The sequence below is a fragment of the Nerophis lumbriciformis genome, linkage group LG06, assembly GCF_033978685.3.
Source record: "Nerophis lumbriciformis linkage group LG06, RoL_Nlum_v2.1, whole genome shotgun sequence".
NCBI lineage: Eukaryota > Metazoa > Chordata > Actinopteri > Syngnathiformes > Syngnathidae > Nerophis > Nerophis lumbriciformis.
In genome coordinates, this window is record NC_084553.2 from 20,343,401 (window position 1) to 20,367,622 (window position 24,222).

Below are 24,222 nucleotides of genomic sequence, written 5' to 3' on the forward strand. Positions count from 1 at the left end.
CACACTAATTTGCAGTGTTGTACTAGCTAGGAACACTAATATATATATTTTTAAAAGTAATATTATGCACTTCAGTATGCCGCTGAAGCAGACTCTTCTGATGGTAGTGCATCAAAGAAAAGGAAAGTGAAACCTCAAATGTGGACCAAGGACCACCTGAACACTGCCAGATCTTTTTTACCCCAGTAAACAAAGTAGTTAAGTACACCCACAAAATGGAACAAAAACATGAATTATGTTATTTACACACCTGTCTCTCCTTTGGAACCTGGAATGAAAACACAAAATCTGTTAAATATCTTGCTGATATTTAACAGCAAGATATTTGCTGTTAAATATACTATTAGTTACGCACTAAATCCACGCATAAGTGGATTTAGTGCGTAACTAAATCCACTTATGCACTCAAGACAGACACATTGATGAGTGATGGACACTTACCATCCTCAATAGTTGCCAGGATGGCTACGTAACGAAACAGGAGAGCCTACCAAACCAAAACGCCTCATTTGAAAAGGATTTTTCGTGTAAAAAACGTTAGGTGTGAAGTTTCTCTATTTTGCGTCCCTGGGGTTGTTGTGTGGCTGGTGAGTGACAAAATAATCGGTAGTCCGCCAGCTGGAAAACTATCTACATTAGATGTCTTTCACTCCTTTTTCAAACCACTGATCCTTCATATCTGCAATTTGGACATCATTGTCCTTAAAGAAATGTTTTCTTTCTGATATGCAAATGAACTGCTGACTCTGACTCTCTGAACAGACTGCCCTTCTATGTTGTGTGTCGTCGCTCCTTTGTAGAAGTCTTTGCATTCCTCATTCCACTGTACTACGCAACATTATGTATTGCATCCACAACATTATGGACAGGGTATCTGCAGGGTCTTAAAAAGTCTTAAAAATGCTTAAGTCCAACAATTTTAATTTTAAAGCCTTAAATGTCTAAAATGTTCCTAAAATCTCATGTGAAAAATAAATACAATTTTGAAAGGTCTTGAAAATCTATTAACATTACTTTTATTTAAAACATGGATGAACTTCAGTCCTGCTTTTAAATGTTATGATTTTTTGAGGATGCTACAACGTAACTACACATAGGAACTAAAGTAGGCTACCTGTGCTGCCCGGTCAGAATTATTGGCGCACTATCTAGTGTGCTGTGCGTGCTTAACAGTAGGGATGATACTCGAAACCGATTTTCCCGGTTGTTCGATAAGAAAAGAACCGAGTCCTCGGACTCGAATCCCTTTTTGAGAACCGGTACCCGTTATCGAGACCACTATAGTAAAGAAAAATAGTTGGTTCTTTATTCGAATCCCTGGGAACGAATCCCGTCCCGACCAGAAATGCCCCATCACAAGAAATGACGTCACATAGCTCAGTCATTAGGCGCAGATAGCGAAAGCAGGAAAAAAATGGACCGGAAAAAGCGCTCCAAGGTGTAATAAAGTTCAAAACAAAAGGTATAATCCAATGAATAACTTTACCGAGAGATTTGAGCATGACGAACACTTTTACGACCAACCGGAAACATAGCAACCAGGCTAGCAACGCACCTCCTTTACGGCAGCTGTCGCAACGTTCTTAAAGCAACTGCAGCACATACATATATACACAACATATATGACATGATCTCCCTTTTTTAACTTTTGTTTTTCTTTCCTTGTAAACAAAACAAAATGACACTGTATGTGTTGTCTGTCTAATTATAAATAATGCAGACGAGGCGTGTTGGCTGAGTTCTTGACGTTTACTTTCACAGCTCATAACCTCATTCTTAGCTGCCGGGTGGCGACATGCAACAACACTTTTCGGGGCTACTGCGCATGCTCGTCACTAACGTTGCATGCTGGGTAGTGTAGTTGTTATATTCCCTAGCTCATAACATCACATCTTTCCCCCTATAAAGAAATAATGTAACTTAATAAAGTGTATTTCTTTTTTTAGCTATAACTTTTCATTTTTTAGCATTGTAACCACATTTGCAAACAACTTATCTCTTCATAGAATTTTCTTTCAATAAAGAAATAAAGTGCAAAAATGTCAAAGCATCACAACAAACAGTTATGTCAAATAGCAGCAGAAGTGCACTTTTTGGAGAGCTGTATTATTTTAAGTTTTGTGCCCAAGGGACTGATTTTATTCAACACTATATTATTATTTATACACCTATAGTGATCACAGAGACAGGCTGTTTTTGTGTTACTGTATATATTTGTTTTTCTGAAAAATCCCACTTAATATACTTTGGGTAACAACAGTCAATATTTATGTATTTGATTTGATTTTTTTAGGGGGGTAACAGTCAATATTTATTTATTTATTAGATTAAATTTTTTTCTTATATAATAAAAGTGAGCTTTTGTTAAACCAAATATTGTGTGTTTTTTTTCCATATACAACAACCTATCTGGACTCGATAAGAGAATCGATAAGGAATCGGTTCGATAAGAGGATTCAATAATAGGCTCGAACTCGATAATTTCTTATCAAACATTATCCCTACTTAACAGTGTGTTGTTACAGCTTAGCATAGCAGCGGAGAAATAGCCCACAGTAAAACCGAATTACTTGCATAAGATGGGCAAGTGCAAATTCAAAGATTGTGGCTCCAGAACGATCAATGCATGGTTGAAGCCGGTGGATGGAAACGCAAAAAGTGTTTAGGACTCTGATGTGGAGACATCAAGGAGGGAAGTGTTTGTAAACAGAAATCCAGAATAAGTCCGTGTCAAAAGAAGCTGAAATGCCACAAACACTTGCACAACTATGCAAGGATCAACTAAACCCCCCCAAAGGAATGTTACGTGGCCAATTGCCGAAAGAAATCAATATGGGATGTTTAGTAGTGGAATCATACTATTACATACAGTAAGCACACACTAATTTCTCTGTGGTGGTAGTGTACTCACATAAGTAAAACTATAAAAAACATAATTCTCTTATAGTATTTATATTATTTATTCCAATAATTTCAGGTCAGCTTGTCATGCCTAATCTTTTCTCCAAGTGTAAACAGTAACCGACATTAAAAGCTATAAAGGTTGTCTGTTTAGTGTTTACACAGTTTATGGTGGGGTGAGGAAAACAAGGAATATTTGCGAAGATCATCTTGCATCCATCCATTTTCTAACACCTGTCCCTCTCGGGGACGCAGCGGTGGCTGGAGCCTATCCCAAGGCGGGGTACACCCTGGACAAGTTGCCACCTCATCGCAGGGCCAATACAAATAGACAGACAATCCTGTCATGCTTAAAGGGGAACTGCACTTTTTTGGGGAATTTTGCCTATCGTTCACAATCATGAGACACAAGAACACACATGTCCTCTTTTTTTTTTTTTTAGCTTGCAAGATGTGGCTAATGGGAGTCACTGTCGTAGCCTTCAAAGCCCTCTAAAACAACTTCAAAACCCTTCGTCAATGTTTTATATACACGCTGCAATATATATATATATATATATATATATATATATATATATATATATATAAACAGCCGTGGTCAAAAGTTTACATACACTTGTAAATAACATAATGTCATGGCTGTCTTGAGTTTCCAATCATTTCTACAACTCTTATTTTTTTGTGATAGAGTGATTGGAGCACATACTTGTTTGCCACAAAAAACATTCATGAAGTTTGGATGTTTTATGTATTTATTATGGGTCTACTGAAAATGTGACCAAATTGAGGTGCAGGCAGCATACCTCTTCCCCTACGAGCTGTGCTGGATGAAATTAAATTCTTTTTTTCAATCATTTTAGAACTTGCAAGCGTATTTCTTCTTCTTACTCTTCGTCTCCATGTCTATTCTTCGTTCTTTTGCTTCGTCTCCTTCTTATTGTGTGTGCAGTTGTGCACTGAGCTCCAAAAGTCGTAGATGTTATTGTAGCATCCCGGAAGAGTTAGTGCTGCAAGGAGTTCTGGGTATTTGTTCTGTTGTGTTTATGTTGTCTTACGGTGCGGATGTTCACCCGAAATGTGTTTGTCATTCTTGTTTGGTGTGGGTTCACAGTGTGGCGCATATTTGTAACAGTGTTGAAGTTGTTTATACGGCCACCATCAGTGTGACCTGTATGGCTGTTGACTAAGTATGCTTGCATTCCCTTGTGTGTGTCTATCTGTGCTTGAATTTAATGTTATCATTAAACAAGTTCAAAAATCATACAACTTGTCAGCATTTCTTGATATCTTCGAGTAAAGACCATTGTTAAAACCCGTCCAACGCTACATTATTGTGTGACAGCGCCGGCACGCTGTTTATATGGAGGAAAAGCCCAATATTGTTGTCCGGGTGGAAAATCGGGAGAAATTCGGGAGAATGGTTGCCCCGGGAGATTTTCGGGAGGGTCACTGAAATTCGGGAGTCTCCCGGGAAAATCGGGAGGGTTGGCAAGTATGATTTTTGGACAAATGAGAATTTACAACTGTATCTTTATAGAGCTAAATATACGAAGGATGAACTACTGCTTATAGAAGCAAGCACGAACAGAGGGTGAAACGTTGGAGCAGACGGAAGATCTCAAGATCCCCATCATATCAATTCCTAGATGTGATCAAAATTATTTAGGGCGCACTACACAAAATAAACAAAACATTATTAATATCAGTACTATGGATACCATTAACAAAAAATCCTCAAAACTGCCCCACTACCTATAATATAGGCTTTTTAGACATCAGATCATTGTTTCCCAAAATGTTATTAGGTAATGAGGTCATTAGAGACAACAATCTTATAACGTCATTGGTCTCAGTGAAACTTGGCTAAAACCAGATGAATTTTTCCCGCTTAACGAGGCTCCTCTTCCTAACTATACGAGTGCACATATTGCCCGTCCCCTAAAAAGGGATGAAGGGGTCGCACTAATATCCAATGAAAACCTTAACCTTAGCCCAAACCTAAGTACAAACATAATTAATATAAATCATTTCATGGTACACTAAAGTAATGTCCGATCATTACTTAATAAATGTTGAAGTTCTGACTCATTGTCAACAAGCTACTAATAACCAATGCTTTAGCAGCCGCAACTTAACGCTGTCACAACTACGACTCTTGTTGGCCTATTGCCTTCGGTATTGGCACCATTTCCAAATTATGTGGGCTCTATCAATAACCTCACTAACAACTTTAACGATGCAAATACTAATGTATGTATGACGGATATTGCGCTACAAAATAATCTCTCTCTTTTTGAAGAAATAACATTAGAGGAACTCCTGCAACTCGTAAATGGGACAAAACAAACAACATGTTTCCTTGACCCTCTTCCTGGGAAACATATCAAGGAGCTGTTTCTAAAATTAGGACCATCAGTGCTAAATATTATTAACTTATCACTTTCCGCTGGTACTGTTCCGTAGCATTCAAAACAGCGGTTTTTCATTCTCTGCTCAAAAGACCTAACCTCGATTCTGACCTCATGGTAAACCACCGGCCGGTGTCCCACCTTCCATGTTTCTCGAAAATCCTTGAAAAAATTGTTGCACAGCAGCTACATGAATACTTAGCGTCTTACAATTTCTGTGAACCCTGAGAAAGCCCTCGCAAAAGTGACTAATAATCTATTGTTAACGATGGATGCTGGTGCGTCATTCATGTTGCTACTACTTGATCTCAGCGCAGCACTTTCGATACTGTCGATCATAACATTCTATTAGCACGTATCAAACACGTATTGATATGTCAGACTTAGCCTTTTCTTGATTTAACTCCTATCTTACTGACGGACGCAGTGCGTCTCCCATAACATATTTCCATGCCAGAAATCTGCATTCTAAGAACTCCGGCTAATTAGTGATTCCCAGAGCCCCCAAAAAGTCTGCGGGCTATGGAGCGTTTTCTATTCGGGCTCCAGTACTCTGGAATACCCTACAGCAATAGCAGTTAGAAATGCTACCTCAGTAGAAACATTTAAGTCCCATCTTAAAACTCATTTGTATACTCCAGCCTTTAAATAGACCCATTTTTAGACCAGTTGATTTGCAGTCTCTCCTTTCTGCTCTGCTCCCCTCCCCTGCGTGGAGAGTTTATCAGGTGGTCACGAGTCAGTTTCCATGGAGGAAACGCTAGCTGTTCCAAGTCGGGACTGGGGATGGACCACTCCTCTGTGCATCAATTAGTGACGCCTTTGAGCTTCTGACTTGTCTACATACAAGAGGATCCTCTGCTGGTCTCACTACGGATTGGACTCTCACGTTATTAATCGTAATCACTCATCATCCATTGGACTGGTCACTCGTGGGGTCACATCTGCGGTCCCTTCCGAGTTTTATCGTTGTTTTTTCTTGCCCTAATGTGGGATCTGAGCCGAGGATGTCGTTGTGGTTTGTGCAGCCCTTTGAGACAATTGTGATTAGGGGCTATATACTGTAAGTAAACCAGAGGTGTGGACTCGAGTCACATGACTTGGACTCGAGTCAGACTCAAGTCATGAATTTGATGACTTTAGACTCGACTTGACAAAATGTAAAAAGACTTGCAACTCGACTTAGACTTTAACATCAATGACTTGTGACTTCACTTGGACTTGAGCCTTTTGAATTGACATGACTTGACATGACTTGCTACTTTCCCCAAAACCCAAAGATGAAAAAGTTATTCGGGAGCGCTCCGTATTTTTCATTGTGTACTTGTCTATCAGCGTTGCGTGTGTCAGCTGGTGTGGTCTCAGTACAACAGCCAATCAAATTAGATCTACTTTGTTTTCATCACACAGCATTCATCCAATCAAATTGCAGGACAACCAACGAAGAAGACATGTCCAAACCACACGCCAGTGAACAAAAAATGATACCTAAAATAATTTTGTTTGGGTATAAAAATCACGAGGTGGTCAACACAAAACGGTTTGCAGCATGCAACACATGCGGTTCGAAAATTACTGATGGAGAGGCAACAACTTCCAACTTCGTCCGGCATTTGAAGTTGCACAAAGAACGGTAAGTTTTGAATGTAAGATAACGTTTATTGGCTAAGTAATGTGACTTTTATTTGCTGTGTAGTTAAATCAGTGAGGCTGTAAACTCACTGCTAACGTTATAACGTTATTGCAAACACGGGAATCTGTTGCAGTTCACTACCTTATTCATACTTTTTGTTCAGTGATTTTTTTAAGCAGGTTTACGTTAGTCAATATATCACACGTAACGTTAGACGGCGGTCAGCAGCACCGCGTATTTTAGCCACCTAAAAAAAGACAAAAATAGTAAAATAAAGGTCAGTTAAAATGTATACTATATTATGAATATGTGTACCGTTTTAGCTAGCTTTCTGACATACTGTTGGTTGTTTACCTCAGTGGTCCCCAACCACCGGGCTGCGGCCCGGTACTGGTCCGTGGATCGATTGGTATCGGGCCGCACAAGAATTTTTTTTTTTTTCTTTCTTTTTTATTAAATCAACATAAAAAACACAAGATACACTTACAAGTAGTGCACCAACCCAAACAAACTCTCTCCCCCCTTTTGTTCTGGGCATTGAACATGAAGACTCTTCCTTCACTGTTCCGAGTGGCCATGAGAGTCTTGGCAGTGCCTGCCTCCAGTGCTCCAGTGGAGCGAGTTTTCAGCCATGGTGGCATCATACTACGCATCAAATGACTGACAGACTCTTGGCTAATTTGGTCTTTTGCAAATGCAATGCAGCATAGGGCCCTGACATATAAAAAGTACAACTATTTTGTTATGTTCACGTATATGTCATGTTTTTTCAATGTTAACACTTTTGTACAAATAAGTACATTTGCACTTTATTTTTCAATGTGTTTGTTCTGTAAAGGAATGAGTTAATGTTTAAAATGACTGGTTAATAGTGCTATTATAAAGTGCAATGTCAGCACAATTTTCTTTCCTGCAATTTAAAATGCACTTGTTTTAATAAATAAATACAGCGTTTGAAAAGCATACACAATCAAAGTTTAGTACAATTTTGACTTTTTATGGCTGTCGTAAGTGATATATTCTTATCAAAATGTTACATATTCATTACTTTTATGATAGAGTATTTGGCAGAGGTGTGGACTCGAGTCACATGACTTGGACTCGAGTCAGACTCGAGTCATGAATTTGATGACTTTAGACTCGACTTGACAAAATGTAAAAAGACTTGCAACTCGACTTAGACTTTAACATCAATGACTTGTGACTTCACTTGGACTTGAGCCTTTTGAATTGACATGACTTGACATGACTTGCTACTTTCCCCAAAACCCAAAGATGAAAAAGTTATTCGGGAGCGCTCTGTATTTTTCATTGTGTACTTGTCTATCAGCGTTGCGTGTGTCAGCTGGTGTGGTCTCAGTACAACAGCCAATCAAATTAGATCTACTTTGTTTTCATCACACAGCATTCATCCAATCAAATTGCAGGACAACCAACGAAGAAGACATGTCCAAACCACACACCAGTGAACAAAAAATTATACCTAAAATAATTTTGTTTGGGTATAAAAATGACGAGGTGGTCAACACAAAACGGTTTGCCGTATGCAACACATGCGGTTCGAAAATTACTGATGGAGAGGCAACAACTTCCAACTTCGTCCGGCATTTGAAGTTGCACAAAGAACGGTAAGTTTTGAATGTAAGATAACGTTTATTGGCTAAGTAACGTGACTTTTATTTGCTGTGTAGTTAAATCAGTGAGGCTGTAAACTCACTGCTAACGTTATAACGTTATTGCAAACACGGGAATCTGTTGCAGTTCACTACCTTATTCATACTTTTTGTTCAGTGATTTTTTTCAAGCAGGGTTACGTTAGTCAATATATCACACGTAACGTTAGACGGCGGTCAGCAGCACCGCGTATTTTAGCCACCTAAAAAAAGACAAAAATAGTCAAATAAAGGTCAGTTAAAATGTATACTATATTATGAATATGTGTACCGTTTTAGCTAGCTTTCTGACATACTGTTGGTTGTTTACCTCAGTGGTCCCCAACCACCGGGCCACGGCCCGGTACTGGTCCGTGGATCGATTGGTATCGGGCCGCACAAGAAATAATTTTTTTTTTCTTCTTTTTTTAATTAAATCAACATAAAAAACACAAGATACACTTACAAGTAGTGCACCAACCCAAAACAACTCTCCCCCCCCTTTTGTTCTGGGCATTGAACATGAAGACTCTTCCTTCACTGTTCCGAGTGGCCATGAGAGTCTTGGCAGTGCCTGCCTCCAGTGCTCCAGTGGAGCGAGTTTTCAGCCATGGTGGCATCATACTACGCCCCCATCGTGCACAAATGACTGACAGACTCTTGGCTAATTTGGTCTTTTGCAAATGCAATGCAGCATAGGGCCCTGACATATAAAAAGTACAACTTTTTTGTTATGTTCACGTATATGTCATGTTTTTTCAATGTTAACACTTTTGTACAAATAAGTACATTTGCACTTTATTTTTCAATGTGTTTGTTCTGTAAAGGAATGAGTTAATGTTTAAAATGACTGGTTAATAGTGCTATTATAAAGTGCAATGTCAGCACAATTTTCTTTCCTGCAATTTAAAATGCACTTGTTTTAATAAATAAATACAGCGTTTGAAAAGCATACACAATCTGTGTTAATATATTAGTCTGTGGTTAAAAGGACTTGAAAGGACTCGAAACTCAAAATGCAGGACTTAGGACTTGACTTGAGACTTTCCAGTCTTGACTTTGGACTTGACTCGGGGCTTGCCTGTCTTGACTCGGGACTTGACTCGGACTTGAGGGCAAAGACTTGAGACTTACTTGTGACTTGCAAAACAATGACTTGGTCCCACCTCTGAAGTAAACTTTGATTGATTGATTGATTAATTGATACACAACATTATGTACAGCTAGGGGTGTAACGGTACACAAAAAGTTTGGTTCGGTACGTACCTCGGTATAGAGGTCACGGTTCGGTTCATTTTCGGTACAGTAAGAAAACAACAATATATACATTTTTTGGTTATTTATTTACCAAATTTGCAAAATCTTCCACCAAAAATATTTTTCTTAGTGGAATATTTGATGTGAAGTAATCGGAACCTTGGATAGGTCAATAATTCACAATAACATTGATTTTGATTCAATATTATGTTTTGAGCAATGACAGTTTGAAAGAAAAAAAAACAGCTTTGTTTTATTAGTCAACATTGCAACTTTTTCTAAATTACATTTCACCTTTAAGCTTTTTTATTTCACTTTTGTTATGTTTTGGTTTAATTTAATAGTATTTTTAGAATGCGCCGTGGGCCTTTAAAACATTAGCTGTGGGCTGCAAATGGCCTCCGGGGCACACTTTTGACACCCCTGCTATAGATAATAAAAAATTAAATCTGATAAATCTATCGATAAAAAGCAGAGCCTGGCGATGCATGCGTGTTTATCATAACTCTTTCGCTCTCTCTGTCTCTGCCCCTCCCTCACAAATGCTGCTGCGGCACAATTTGTTTTGTTTTTAACCCCTTCTTAACCCTGAACGTACATTGAAAATACACGCAACCCTAACTCAAAATGCCGGACATTTGAGGCATTTAAGAAACTCCGTCCGGACAGCCCCGCAAAAGAGGACATGTCCGGTGAAAAGAGGACGTATGGTCAGTCTATCGTAGCGCCGTCGCTGCTAGCATGCTGTGTGTTGTGCCTCGGTGTGCATTGTTTACACAACGTGCGGCACGCTACTTAATATGTCCATGTGGAAACTCGTTCGGTACACCTACGAACCGAACAGAAACCCCCGTACCGAAACGGTTCAATACAAATACACGTACCGTTACACCCCTATGTACAGCATATGCAATATTACTGCATATGCAACATTATGTACTGCATATGCATTATTACTACACTGTACTGCATACGCAATATTACTACATTGTAATGCATATGCAACATTTTTACACTACACTATACACAGTACCACATAAACAACATTACTACACTGTACTAAAATTCAACAATAATAAACAGTAAAGCATACGCAAAATTACTACATACACAGTACTGGATATACAACATTACTACGATGTACTGCATACGCAACATTACTACACTACGCAGTACTTCATATGCAATGTTAGCACACTGTACCGCATACATAAATGATAAATGGGTTGTACTTGTATAGCGCTTTTCTACCTTCAAGGTACTCAAAGCGCTTTGACACTACTTCCACATTTACCCATTCACACACACATTCACACACTGATGGAGGGAGCTGCCATGCAAGGCGCTAACCAGCACCCATCAGGAGCAAGGGTGAAGTGTCTTGCTCAGGACACAACGGACATGACGAGGTTGGTACTAGGTGGGGATTGAACCAGGGACCCTCGAGTCGCGCACGGCCATTCTTCCACTGCGCCACGCCGTCCAATGACATTACCAAGTTTGCTTCTCTGGATTTTCTTCTTGCGGTGAACCAGCTTTTGTCTGAGAGTGTTTGTGGTTTGAAGAACATTGATTATGTTGTGTTTGGAGAAGATGCTTCTGAGTTTGTCTGATAAAGCAGCAACATACGGGACCACCACATTTGGCCTCCTGTTTCTATCCTCAGGGTTGGTGTAGAGGTCCTTCTTTTCCTGGTGGATTTGACAAAGGCCCAGTTAGGGTACCCTCAGTTAGAAAGGGAGTCAAAGAGGAGGTACTGGTCAAGTACTGGGTGGGATTTCTGTAGCACTCAATATTTCATTCTTCACTGTCCGCTTTTCGCAGTCCAAAAACGTCAGAGTTTGAATGTTACTGTCCACAGTAACTTCGCAGGTTTTGCAAAATAACATTTTGGAACTGAAGAACCCTTTCTAGCTTTTTGGACGAAAAGTGAGACATCTTTATTGCTTCCATTCAACTTTAGCAGATCAAGGTGTTTTGACCACTGTCCTGTGTGTCACCCATAACAAGCTATTGGGGCATTCAAATACAGCTGTCTTACCTGGTAGACCGCGAGCCCCACTTTCTCCTGGTCTTCCAGGGGATCCAGGTGGCCCTTTGGGACCCGGCAGTCCATTGAAACCTTTTTCTCCTGGGGGTCCTGGAGGTCCTGGCCGCCCTGTACATACAAGATGAGATATAAGCTTGTCTGTACTGCCCACCTGTCACTTGAAGTCTTATATTCCAGGAAGAATTTTCCCTACAAATTTGGAGGTGTTCAAATTTCCATTTAAAGGGGAATGGCACTTTTTAGGGAATTTTGTCTATCGTTCACAATCATTATGAAAGACATGACGACAGATGGACTTTTTTTTTAATGCAATCTAAATATTAAATACATTCGATCATAAGTCCGCTTACTATGGAGCCTATGGGAATCGTTAAATTCTGCCTATAGAGCCCCTAAAAAAACATGTAAATACCTTCATTGAGGTTTTACATAATGTACGTATATATATAATGTAGTAACGAGCCCATGTATAATATGTAATATTTAAATATTTTGATCATTTTAAGAATATGTTTGAAAAAGCATCACGTTTGTTTTTTTTTCTTCATCACTAATTTCTGCTCACTGCAAACTTTATGAGAGCCAACATACATAATAAAACATCACTTACTGTAAAAGGTCTGCTGTCATTAGGATGCCAACTGCTAGGATTTTCATGTATTCCCATTTTGATGAAAAATGTCTCATAATCCTCGCTAATAAACGGGGTGGGAGGCGGGCTGGTGGGTGTCGTCCTCACCAGTTCCAGGTCTTAAAAGGCTGTTAATGTGTCCCAATTTGTCAGATTATATTCTCAGCCATCTACTTTTCAGGTGAGATGCATGATTTATGATCTACAATAAACTTACAAGGAGCAGGGAAGCGAGGAAGCAGCAGACCATTCGATGATGTAAACTTAGGGCCACACGGCGCCGCTATAAATAGTTTGTCTGTGTTAGCGCTTATAATAACAATATCACTAATACTTGTTTAATATTCAAGTCACTAAATGTAAATGGAGTATTGTTGGCGCTTTTTGAACGGTTATCGGATTTTATGGGCGGAATAGTGGAGCTCCCATTTGCTCCGCTGAAAGCAGACTTTAATTTACATTTATTTATAATTTAGAATGCATTAAAGAAAATGTCATGTCATGTCTTTCATAATGATTGTGAATGATAGGCAAAATTCCCACCAAGTGCTTGGCCGGTGCAGAGTCTGGAGCCGAACATGATGTATCAAATGTATTGAAATATGTTATCGGTTATTTTTACGTGAATCGGTATTCGGTAGTATCAACGGAATTTGGTCGGTACCTATAGAAGTACCTAATTCAGTACCCATCCCTATATAAAATGAATGGACGAGTTTAACATTTGTCACTTTTTTACGCATTTACACTATTCCAACATGAAAACCTTCAACCCGTTCAGGACATTTGGATTATTTATGATCTACATTCCAAAAGGTTTCAACTTTTCTAAAATGGTAACATTTTCCAAACACCAATTCCCTCTGATCTTAAGAATTCTTCATACTTCCACATTTCTGAACAATTAAAGCATTTCAACATGAAAAAAGTCAGCTTTTTCAAAACATTCAAGCTACATATTTTCTACATTGCAAAAAGTCCTGTCTTTTTTCTCAAATCCCACATTTACTGCCCCCCATATATATATATATATATATATATATATATATATATATATATATATATATATATATATATATATATATATATATATATATATATATATATATATATATATATCCATCTATTTTCTACCGCTTGTCCCTTTTGGGGTCGCGGGGGGTGCTGGAGCCTATCTCAGCTGCATTCGGGCAGAAGGCGGGGTACACCCCGGACAAGTCGCCACCTCATCACAAGGCCAACACAGATAGACAGACAACATTCACACTCACATTCACACACTAGGGCCAATTTAGTGTTGCCAATCAACCCATCCCCAGGTGCATGTCTTTGGTGGTGGGAGGAAGCCGGAGTACCCGGAGGGAACCCACGCAGTCACGGGGAGAACATGCAAACTCCACACAGAAAGATGCAGTATATATATATATATATATATATATATGAATATACATTTACTGCCCCCCCATATATATATATATATTAGGGATGTCCCATAATATCGGAGTGCCGATATTATCGGCCGATAAATGCTTGAAAATGTAATATCGGAAATTATCGGTATCAAAATTATCCGTATCGGTTTCAAAAAGTAATATTTATGACTTTTGTGTACACGGACGTAGGGAGAAGCACAGAGCGCCAATAAACCTTAAAGGCACTGCCTTTGGGTGCCGGCCCAGTCACATAATATCTACGGCTTTTCACACACACAAGTGAATGCAAAGCATACTTGGTCAACAGCCATCGGTTACACTGAGGGTGGCCGTATAAACACGCCCCCACCTAAACCTCTTCATGCTCTCTCAGGGAGAGCATGTCCCAAATTCCAAGCTGCTGTTTTGAGGCATGTTAAAAAAAAAATGCACTTTGTGACTTCAATAATAAATATGGCAGTGCCATGTTGGCATTTTTTTCCATAACTTGAGTTGATTTATTTTGGAAAACCTTGTTACATTGTTTAATACATCCAGCGGGGCATCACATCAACATTAGGCATAATAATGTGTTAATTCCACGACTGCATATATCGGTGTCGGTTGATATCGGAATCGGTAATTAAGAGTTGGACAATATCGGAATATCGGATATCGGCAAAAAAGCCATTATCGGACATCTTTAATATATATGTATACATATATACATAAATATATATATATATATATATATATATATACTATATATATATTATATATGGGGGGGCAGTAAATGTGGGATTTGAGAAAAAATGCGTGTGTGTGTGTGTGTGTTTCCTTTGTATTTAGGCCGTGTCATAACTTTGTCATTTCCTGTTGTATATAAAGTTTGGTTTGGTTTAGTTCCCTATTATTATAACCTGCATTATATAACCTATTATTGTAATCTCTCCCATTATTGAGTCTGTTGTCATATTGCCATATCACATTCAGGATAACAATTTTCCACATTCTAATAAATTCCCACTCTTCCGATAATTTTACATTTTATGTACAGTATTTCAGTTCAGCTTAGCCTTCACAAACAATTTAAAAACAAATTACCTTCTAAAGTTGAATATTAATTCAGTACATTTCAAAGGAGGGAACAAATATCCAAATGGCAATATAATGTTTCTAATAATATAATCTCAAATACAAATGCAAATATAAATATAGAAAAAAATACATTGAAACTTGATCCACTTAAAGTAAAACGGCGATAAATGGAAATAATTTACATTGTTTTTTGACTTAGTTCGTCCAATTAAATATTTCTGTTATCTTGTGTACATACTGTATATACAAGTTGTTTTTCAATCTGCATTCTAAATGTATCACTATGTACAATAGTGCAATATATTCCAGTGATGATTCGCAATGATGTATTGTATCGGGACTCAGTTATCATGATACGAATCATATCAATAAGTCCTTGCCAATGCCAGCCCTACAACATGTTTATTTTTCCACAATGATGTGGCAACTCTGTAGCACAGAAAGTAGCAAAAATACTACTTGATTACTTTATATTTTATAAAATGCCTTTCAGATCACACTGCAGCAAAAGCTCAACACATACATTATACTGTACTGTGCACGTATGTGGCTTATTCCTTTTTAATAGAGCAGTAAACGTGGAAAAGGCTGAGGTCAACAGTGAAAGCGTTGTAAACACCCTCTGAGTTAATTGGAAACAGGACATCTTTAAAGTTAATGAATTTACACACACAAGCGGGCCACACTGAATCTGATTTCGGCAGAACAGAAAATTACCTAAAGAAGTTTTTCTGCACACGGTCTACCTTGTATAAGAATCTTCGTTGTCTTTAATCTAGTAGTAAATTATATTTACATTTTCACATCTATACTAACTATCAAAGAATTTACTTTAATACCAACATCAGTTGTGCACCTTGTCAAATATTATTTATAGTGCACCTTAGCTAGACAATACCAACCACATCGCTCTAACCCTGACACAACATTCTCATGTTGGGACGTTGCCAACACTTTCCATCAGGAATGTGCTGAATAACATTTACCTGAGCAGGGCAGACAGAGGAAGGAAATCTGAGCATTTCATGCGTACGTGCAGATTGAGACCTGCCAATACACCTTTCAACTATCCCGAGCGTGACGTTCTACCTCAACAATCACACAAAACTTTATTGCTTCACCCTTTGGTATCACATTTATTCCCTTTTCTCTCCTGGACCCAGGACATGGTTAGGGATAAACCACATGTCATGAATGACTTGCTAGAAGAAGCAGATGTAGTGAATCATTTGGGAGTCTTAGTATTTTTCAATGTGATGAGAGCACAATGTTCCCACTCCACGTTTGTCAGCTGACGTACCACAAATTACAACAATTTAGTTTATTATTATAAGTACGAGGACATCCAAACGTTTGCGTCTTCTAAGAATTCTGGCACAGAATCTAAGCTCAAGAGGACGCTGCTGAGTATCAGAGAAAAATGAACCTCTTCATTGTTTGCTAAATGAGAGTAGCTTAGCTATATGTGACTATCCGTTAGCTGCTATTTCAAACTCAATGAATCTTCAGTTTGTTACATTAAGAAGGAGGAAAATAACATAAGGAACAGTATCTATTAAAAAAGACTGTGCGAGCAACTCTCCACACCTTTACCCCTCCTTCTTTCACCTCCGTAACATCTCCAAACTCTGCCCCGTCGTCTCCCTTCCAGCTGCAGAGAAGCTTGTCCATGCATTTGGCTACTCCTTGTTGGATTACTGTAACACACTCCTCATCAGGATCCCTGGCAGGAGCCTCCAAAAGCTCAAGTATGTTCAGAACAGCGCTGCCAGTGTCCTGATGAGGGTGCGAAAGTATGAGCACATCACCTTCATCCTCCGCACCCTTCACTGGCTCCCCGTCACAGCCCGCGTTGAGTACAAAATCCTCCTGCACACCCACCACTGTCTGCACGATGATGCCCCCATTTACCTCACCGACCTCCTCACACACACCTCAGCTAGGACCCGGTCAGGCCAACAGCACCGTCAAGTCGCGCAAGGCCATGGGGGACAGAGCTTTTGAAGCTGCCGCTTCCCATCTGTGGAACACCCTTCCTGACCACCTCAAGGCCGCACTGACAGTAAATGCTTTTAAAAAAGGACTAAAAACCTACCTTTTAAAAAAAAGCATACAGCTATTTTCAATATTGTTTTTTGCACAAATATAGTATATTATTATTATTATTATTATTATTATTTTATGGTAATTTTTTATTGACATTCAGAGTATGGCGTCACATTAGTGCCAAAAATCCGAGCGCATAAAAACTGTTATCGCGCGCTGATTCTCCACTTCGTGCGCGCGCGCGACACCCTTTTGCGCGCGCGCGGTGCCTTTCTGCGCGCTCTCTGTGTACTCCTGGCATCTCTCCTCGCGCTGTCATGTTTCTTTTTGGCACTTTGGGGGCGGGTATGCTTAGACGGCCCCTTCTTTCTGATTGGTCAGGCGAAAAATGCTGAAAAATGCTCAGAGCCAATCAGAAGTATAGCAGGGCGGGTCATCGTCAATATGTATCAAGATTTACGGAGGAAGAAGTGGATAAAAAAAATGTCGCGTGCTGATGAAGGTTATTTCATACCACATAAACACAATACAGGGTAATACAAAATGTGACCCAAATAAATAATAAGACAACAAACACCATAATCACATCTTTCAGCCAGAACTGGTCCACCAGCAATAACATCCAACCATAACATTATTTTATATTTTCACTTCTTCTTGAACATTTGTTTTCTAATTTATGGAATTTCTTTTGATTCAGCCATAAAATTAATGAAATAATCTTTGAATTTTGTTTTTAAAATGTTAAAAATAGCTTTTAATAATGTATTCTGAAACAGTTTAAAATAATCAGAGAACTGACTAACACTGACCCTACACAACTATGTTGCACAATTAAGTCTTTTTTTTTAAAGCGAAAGAGGTAATTTCAACAGGTACAGCATCCTATGTCATATCTACATGTAATAAGATTTGTAACAAGGCAAACCGTTTGTAAATTGGTCGAAAATCGAGCAAGTTATGGTAATTTAATTAGTACATGTACCATTGACATCAATGTAATGATTGAGGCTAGCTGTCCGAGGTAAGATGGCTACAACGTTGCTACGCTGGAGAATGATTGGTCATATGAAAAATGCTCAGAGCCAATCAGAAAGGAGGGGCCGTCTAAGCATACCCGCCCCCAAAGTGCCAAAAAGAAACATGATAGCGCGAGGAGAGATGCCAGGAGTACACAGAGAGCGCGCAGAAAGGCACCGCGCGCGCGCAAAAAGGCACCGTGCGCGCGCAAAAAAGGCACCACGCGCGCGCAAAAGGGTGTCAGCGCGCAATAACAGTTTTTATGCGCTCGGATTTTTGGCACTAATGTGACGCCATATCAGAGTTCCTGCGAACATAACGTGCTTGAAAGATATTGACGGAGAGAAAAAGAGGTGTGTGCACGTGATAGAAAATGTGTCGGAATTAAACCTGTTAGCACAAGATTGGTAATAAAAGTTTAAAAGAGTGTCGTTTGTGTGACTTATTTTGGAAACAACACAAATGGCTCAAAACAACACATTAAGTAATTATTTTTTATAGCGCACAGAGATATAAAGTACATAATATTAATTTGCATGCAAATGTTCAATCAGTGTTGCTTGGTTTGATACAATAATGTGTGCATTGTAAGCACAAAGTCTGCTCTCCTGTGCTCATAGACCTTCCGCGTCAAAAGCTGATCAATCACAACGCTGCAGTCTGCGTCGCAACCAACGCAAAGCTAGGCTTCTTGAGAGGTGCACTGCTGTGGGTGGTCACCGGGAGCAGGGTGGGTGAAGTGTTTTTCCCAAGGACACACCGGCACTGACAAGGATTAGGGAAGCTGAATTTGAACCAGAAACCTTCACATTTCTGGTCGGCTGCTTTACCATTTGAGCCATACCGCTCCAACTGAACTGGGAACCGACATTATAGTTACTGATTAGTTCCGATAATTGATCATATCTTATTCTGTGGTGGTGTAATGGTGCACGGTGAAGTTTTGATTCTGGGCATGGACCCCAACTAGGGCTGGGGGATTCCTCAAAAAAAAACTCAAAACCGACTTGTAGCACTTTAAACCAATGCAAAACTGCCTGTTGCCCTAAAAGACATGAGACACTCATCCAAGTGCTTAACAATAATATTGTACAAAAAAGTTAGCACGCAGTCTGACACTCTTTTTTTTTTAACTTCATTGTTGACCTTAACACATCAATAGCAGTCTAAGGTAGCGTAGCAGCAGCCACTAATGTCACAACTACACTGGACTTTCTTGCTATGCATTTTATTTTTGCACATTGCTGTGTTCTGTATTGTTGCTGGGTTTGCTGCAATTTAGTAATATTTTGCTGTGGATTTTATTTCCTATGTTTAAAGTATTAGTTATCTGAAGTTCATAAGTGCATGTTTATTGTTGGCTACTTGTTTAAAAATTAACAAAATAAACTTAGTATGGGATAATCGTGCATTAACCGAAATCGAGGCAAAAGCTTTAATTAATTGTGATTTAGATTTTTGTCAAAATCACCACCGTATTTTCCGCACTATAAGGCGCGCCTAAAAACCTTCAATTTCCTCAAAAGCTGACAGTGCGCCTTAAAATCCGGTGCGCCTTATATATGGACCAATATTGAGCCACAACAGTTCTCGCAACTACGGTAAGCAGCCGCCGACTTCCTTTTCCCCCTTCTACGGCTGCTTACCGTAGAAGAAGAAGCGCTTCTTCTTCTACGGGGGAAAATGAAGTCGGCGGCTGCTTACCGTAGTTCTTCTTCTAAGGGGGAAAATGAAGTCGGTGGCTGCTTACCGTAGAAGAAGAACTTCTTCTTCTACGGGGGAAAATGAAGTCGGCGGCTGCTTACCGTAGTTGCGAGACCTAAAGTTTATGTAAAGCAGCGTTTCTCAAAGTGTGGGGCGCGCCCCACTGGTGGGGAATAGAGACATGACAGGTGGGGCTCGAGGAACGGGAGGACATTTCACTTTAATTATTTAAAAAAAAATTATATTCTTAGATTTTTTTTTTTTACTATGCTTTCATTTTCTATACACACTGTAAATCACTTTGTGATTCTGTCTGTGGAATCCGCTATATAAATAAATGTAAATTACTTATTTTTCCTGTAGGCTTTAAATTTTTCGGTAGGAGCGAAAGTTTGACAGACATAGCAACAGTAACTAATGGGGGCGGGGCTAAGCGGATCAAACTTTCGCGCGGATGGGTAGCAGGCTAATGTGTGGACCACAATTACACAAAATGGATACATTTGTGACTGGCACCTCAAAGGTCGTCGAACCAGAGCCAGAGCCAGCGCCTGCAGAAAAACAAAAATCTGACGGGCCTAATCAACCATAAAGCCAACCGAAAAGAAAATATGATGAAGGGTATCTTGCTCTTGGATTCACGGCAGTGGTGGTGGAGGCAGAGGAGAGACTCCTGTGTGTTCTGTGTCTAAAAGCGCTAGCAGCAGACAGCATGAGATCCAACAAATTAAAGAGACACCTCGAGACCACACACCCCAACCACGTCAATAAGCCACTTGATTTCTTTCAAAGAAAACTGACAGAGTACCGTCAACAGGAGAAGCGCATGGTAAAAGCTACATCAGTAAACAGTAACGCTCAAATGGCTTCATATAGAGTTGCATACAGAATTGCACAATGCAAAAAAAACACATGTTATGTCCTCGGTTTCACCTATGTGCTTATTTAGGTGTCTTAATTTAATAATAATCAGGCAACACGTTTCAACTCAATGCCTCGGATCGCTCCCGTTTATTAACAACTTCGAGAGTCCAAACTCTCCCTCCCTCCCGTGACGTCACACACTGAACACATGCTACGGTGGCTTGGACATGACAAAACAGTACATGACACCTCACACAATTGCTGAGCAGCTCATTCTCCCCGCTGCAATAGACCTGGTGTCAGTCATGCTTAGTTATTTTATTTATTATTGAACTTGATGCAAGTTATACCACAGCTGCACAGTTATTTTATTTATTATTGAACTTGATGTTATGTTATGTTATTGAGTTTGAATGTATACAACTTGATGTTACTTGATGTTCAATAAATTTGAAAATGTTAAGCTTGGCATTAGCGTTCTGTTGGGGCGATGGGGGCAGGTGGGGCTTGAAAACTCCCCCTTGTCCAAAGTGGGGGATGACAAAAAAGTTTGAGAACCACTGATGTAAAGACACAAAAATGGCTCCTATTGAGAGACACGCTTATGACGCAGAGTTTAAACTCAAGGCGATCAGTCACGTAGTAGAACACGGGAATTGAGCAGCAGCGAGAGAATTTAACATTAACAAATCAATGGTGCGGAAGTGGAGGAAGCAACATGATGACCTGCGCCAAGTAAAGAAGACTAAACAGAGTTTCCGAGGGAACAAAGCGAGATGGCTACAGTTGGAGGACAAACTCGAACAGTGGGTTGTTGAACAGAGAGCAGCAAGTAGAAGTGTCAGTACAATCACTATTTGTTTTGTTGACATTCCCTTGAGCGCAGCTCCATCTAATGGATGCATAACGTAACCCAAGCCTCTACTGTAGCGTCTATTCTATGCGCCTTATAATGCGGTGCGCCTTATATATGAACAAAGTTTTAAAATAGGCCATTCATTGAAGATGCGCCTTATAATCCGGTGCGCCTTATAGTGCGGAAAATACGGTAAGTTCTAGCCTCAACAGTCATTGTGCAGTTGCGCTGCCAAGATCAAATCATTGGGAGAGTTGCATCAGTAAGGTAATCAGGCATTAAAATAAAACTCCAGGGTGTACGCTGCCTTCAGCCTGATTGGAGCTGGGATACGGTCCAGCCACCCCGTGACCCAAAAAGAGACAAGCGGTAGAAAATGGATAGATAGATATTTAGCACGCAATTGACTCACCAAAAATTAAATGATGATAATTACCATATTTTCCAGACTATTTGAACCCAGCGGGTAAATCAATAAAGCAGCTAATCTATGGATTTTTCCTCGCTAACGGCCATAATATTTTGTATACAACAAACTTACATAGTAGTAACATCGACATAGACACTGAAAAGGTGTGTTATTGTTTGTACTATGGCACCATCTTTTGGACAAGTTTGCTTCGCTCACTGCAAGTGGTGCAGATTGAAAGTCTACAATATTTCCTTCTGTTTCGTGCCTTGAACCGGAAGTATGAGTGCCGTTCCGTCTACTAGTCATCCATAGTGTTACTACTCATATGGTTTCTTCATCATATATATATATATATATATATATATATATATATATATATATATATATATATATATATATATATTCGCGCACTAATTGACTGAAAGATCGCGCACTTGCCGCACGCTCGCCCGACACTGCGGCGCGAGTGCGATGATGTCCCGTTATCGATGTGAAAATGCATATTTAGACAATATGATTTGCCTCAGCGACTTGGAGACACCAAGAGTATCAAGCAGTAGAAAATGGATTAGAAAGGACAGATTTTGAAAAATTATAATTTAAAAAAATAAAAATAAAATAAAAACATTTTTTAACTTGGGACTTCCCGCGGGCGCTGGCGGGCCGGATGTGTAGTTTGTGAAGTGTGAATTATATTTATATAGCACTTTTCTCTAGTGACTTAAAGCGCTTCACATAGTCAAACCCAATATCTAAGTTACATTTAAACCAGTTTGGGGACCCCTGACTTAACAGGTTAGCCACCAAAAGGCCAGTCGTTGGCGATGGCCTTTCCCCAGAGCACAGCAAATTACAGCTATTTTATTTCTGTTTGACGTGGCGAGTCAGAACAGCATGACATCCATCACAAGATGACGACGTGAAGTAGCGCGTCACGGATGTTGTTTTCAATTAGCTGAATGATTCATAGCTCTAACAGCTGGCCATCAAATTCCATATGTTTGACACTGGTTAACCAGGGGGTGGCACGGTGGTTGAGTGGTTAGCACAATTGCTTCACAGCAAGATGCTCTCACGGAATGTTTGCATGTTGTCTGTGTACAACTGTTCCCACCCCTAATTCCAAAAACCCACATGTACGTTAGGTTGCTGGAACACTAAACTGTAAATTTGACTTGAGTGTGATTTATTGCCTGTGTCAACCCACTCATCTGCTCAATGTCTTTCTAACTTTTCGTCCACCTGTGTGTTGTAAGAGAAAGGCTCGCACAAAAACTAGGTGGTATTGATAATGGCAGGATAATTGATTCTACAACAACGGAAAATGTGAGCATTTGTGATGGGTCAAAAGATACTGAAGCATCGATGCATTGTGAAATGCGATTGACATCGGTTTTCATCGCCATACTCAATCTAAATGGAACAAAGAAAAAGAGAAAGTGTGTGATCATTTTAATCTCATAGTGGCACATTAGGTAATCGTTCTTGTTTTCTGTTTACGATTTGGTTCAATGATCAGAGTTTCATATTCCTTTCTGCACAGCTATTCCTTAAAAATCTAATTACAAAAAAAACTATTATGTTTTACTAAGTTTCAATTTTTTTGTAGCTCAAATGTAATGAGTTATTTAATTAGCAGATGATGAAACACCAACACAGTATCAGTGCGGTGTCAATACACACACATTAGAGCAGGGGTGTCCAAACTTTTGGACTCGGGGGCCGCATTGGGCGAAATAAATTTGGCCTGGGGCTGAAAGCCGACTGCATGTAAAGTTACAATATATATTATATAGCCTACACATATACTGTATATATATATATATATATATATATATATATATATATATATATATATATATATATACATATAGTTGCAAGAAAAGGTATGTGAACCCTTTGGGATTACTTTGATTTTTGCATAAATTGGACATAAAATGTGTTCTGATCTTCATCAAAGTCACAACAATAAACAAACACAGTCTGCTTGAACTAATACGGCACAAAGAAATTATGTTCTATTTTTTTTATTAAACACAACATATAAACATTCACCTTGCAGGGTGGGAAAAGTATGTGAACCTTTGAATTTTATAGCTGGTTGACCCAAGCTTGGCAACAATAACCTCAACAAAATGTTTCTTGTAGTTGCAGATCAGACCTGCACAATGGTCTGGAGGTATTTTGGACCATTCCTTTTTACAAAACTGTTTCAGTTCAGCAATACGCTAGGGATGTCTGGTGTTAATTGCTCTTTTGAGGTCATGCCACAGCATCT

The 24,222-nt window shown here is 39.3% G+C and overlaps 1 protein-coding gene across 2 annotated transcripts in view; it reads right to left on the reverse strand.

Annotated features, from left to right (window-relative positions):
- The window catches only part of emilin1b (elastin microfibril interfacer 1b), a 105,024-nt gene that overhangs the window by 2,937 nt on the left and 77,865 nt on the right, over nucleotides 1-24,222 (reverse strand). For both annotated transcript variants that reach the window (XM_061963874.2, XM_061963875.2), the window contains 2 exons: nucleotides 11,893-12,009; nucleotides 251-268 (listed from right to left, as the gene is read on the reverse strand). In XM_061963874.2, the coding sequence (XP_061819858.2) occupies nucleotides 251-268; nucleotides 11,893-12,009 (135 nt within the window). The remainder of the gene's footprint in view (nucleotides 1-250; nucleotides 269-11,892; nucleotides 12,010-24,222) is intronic.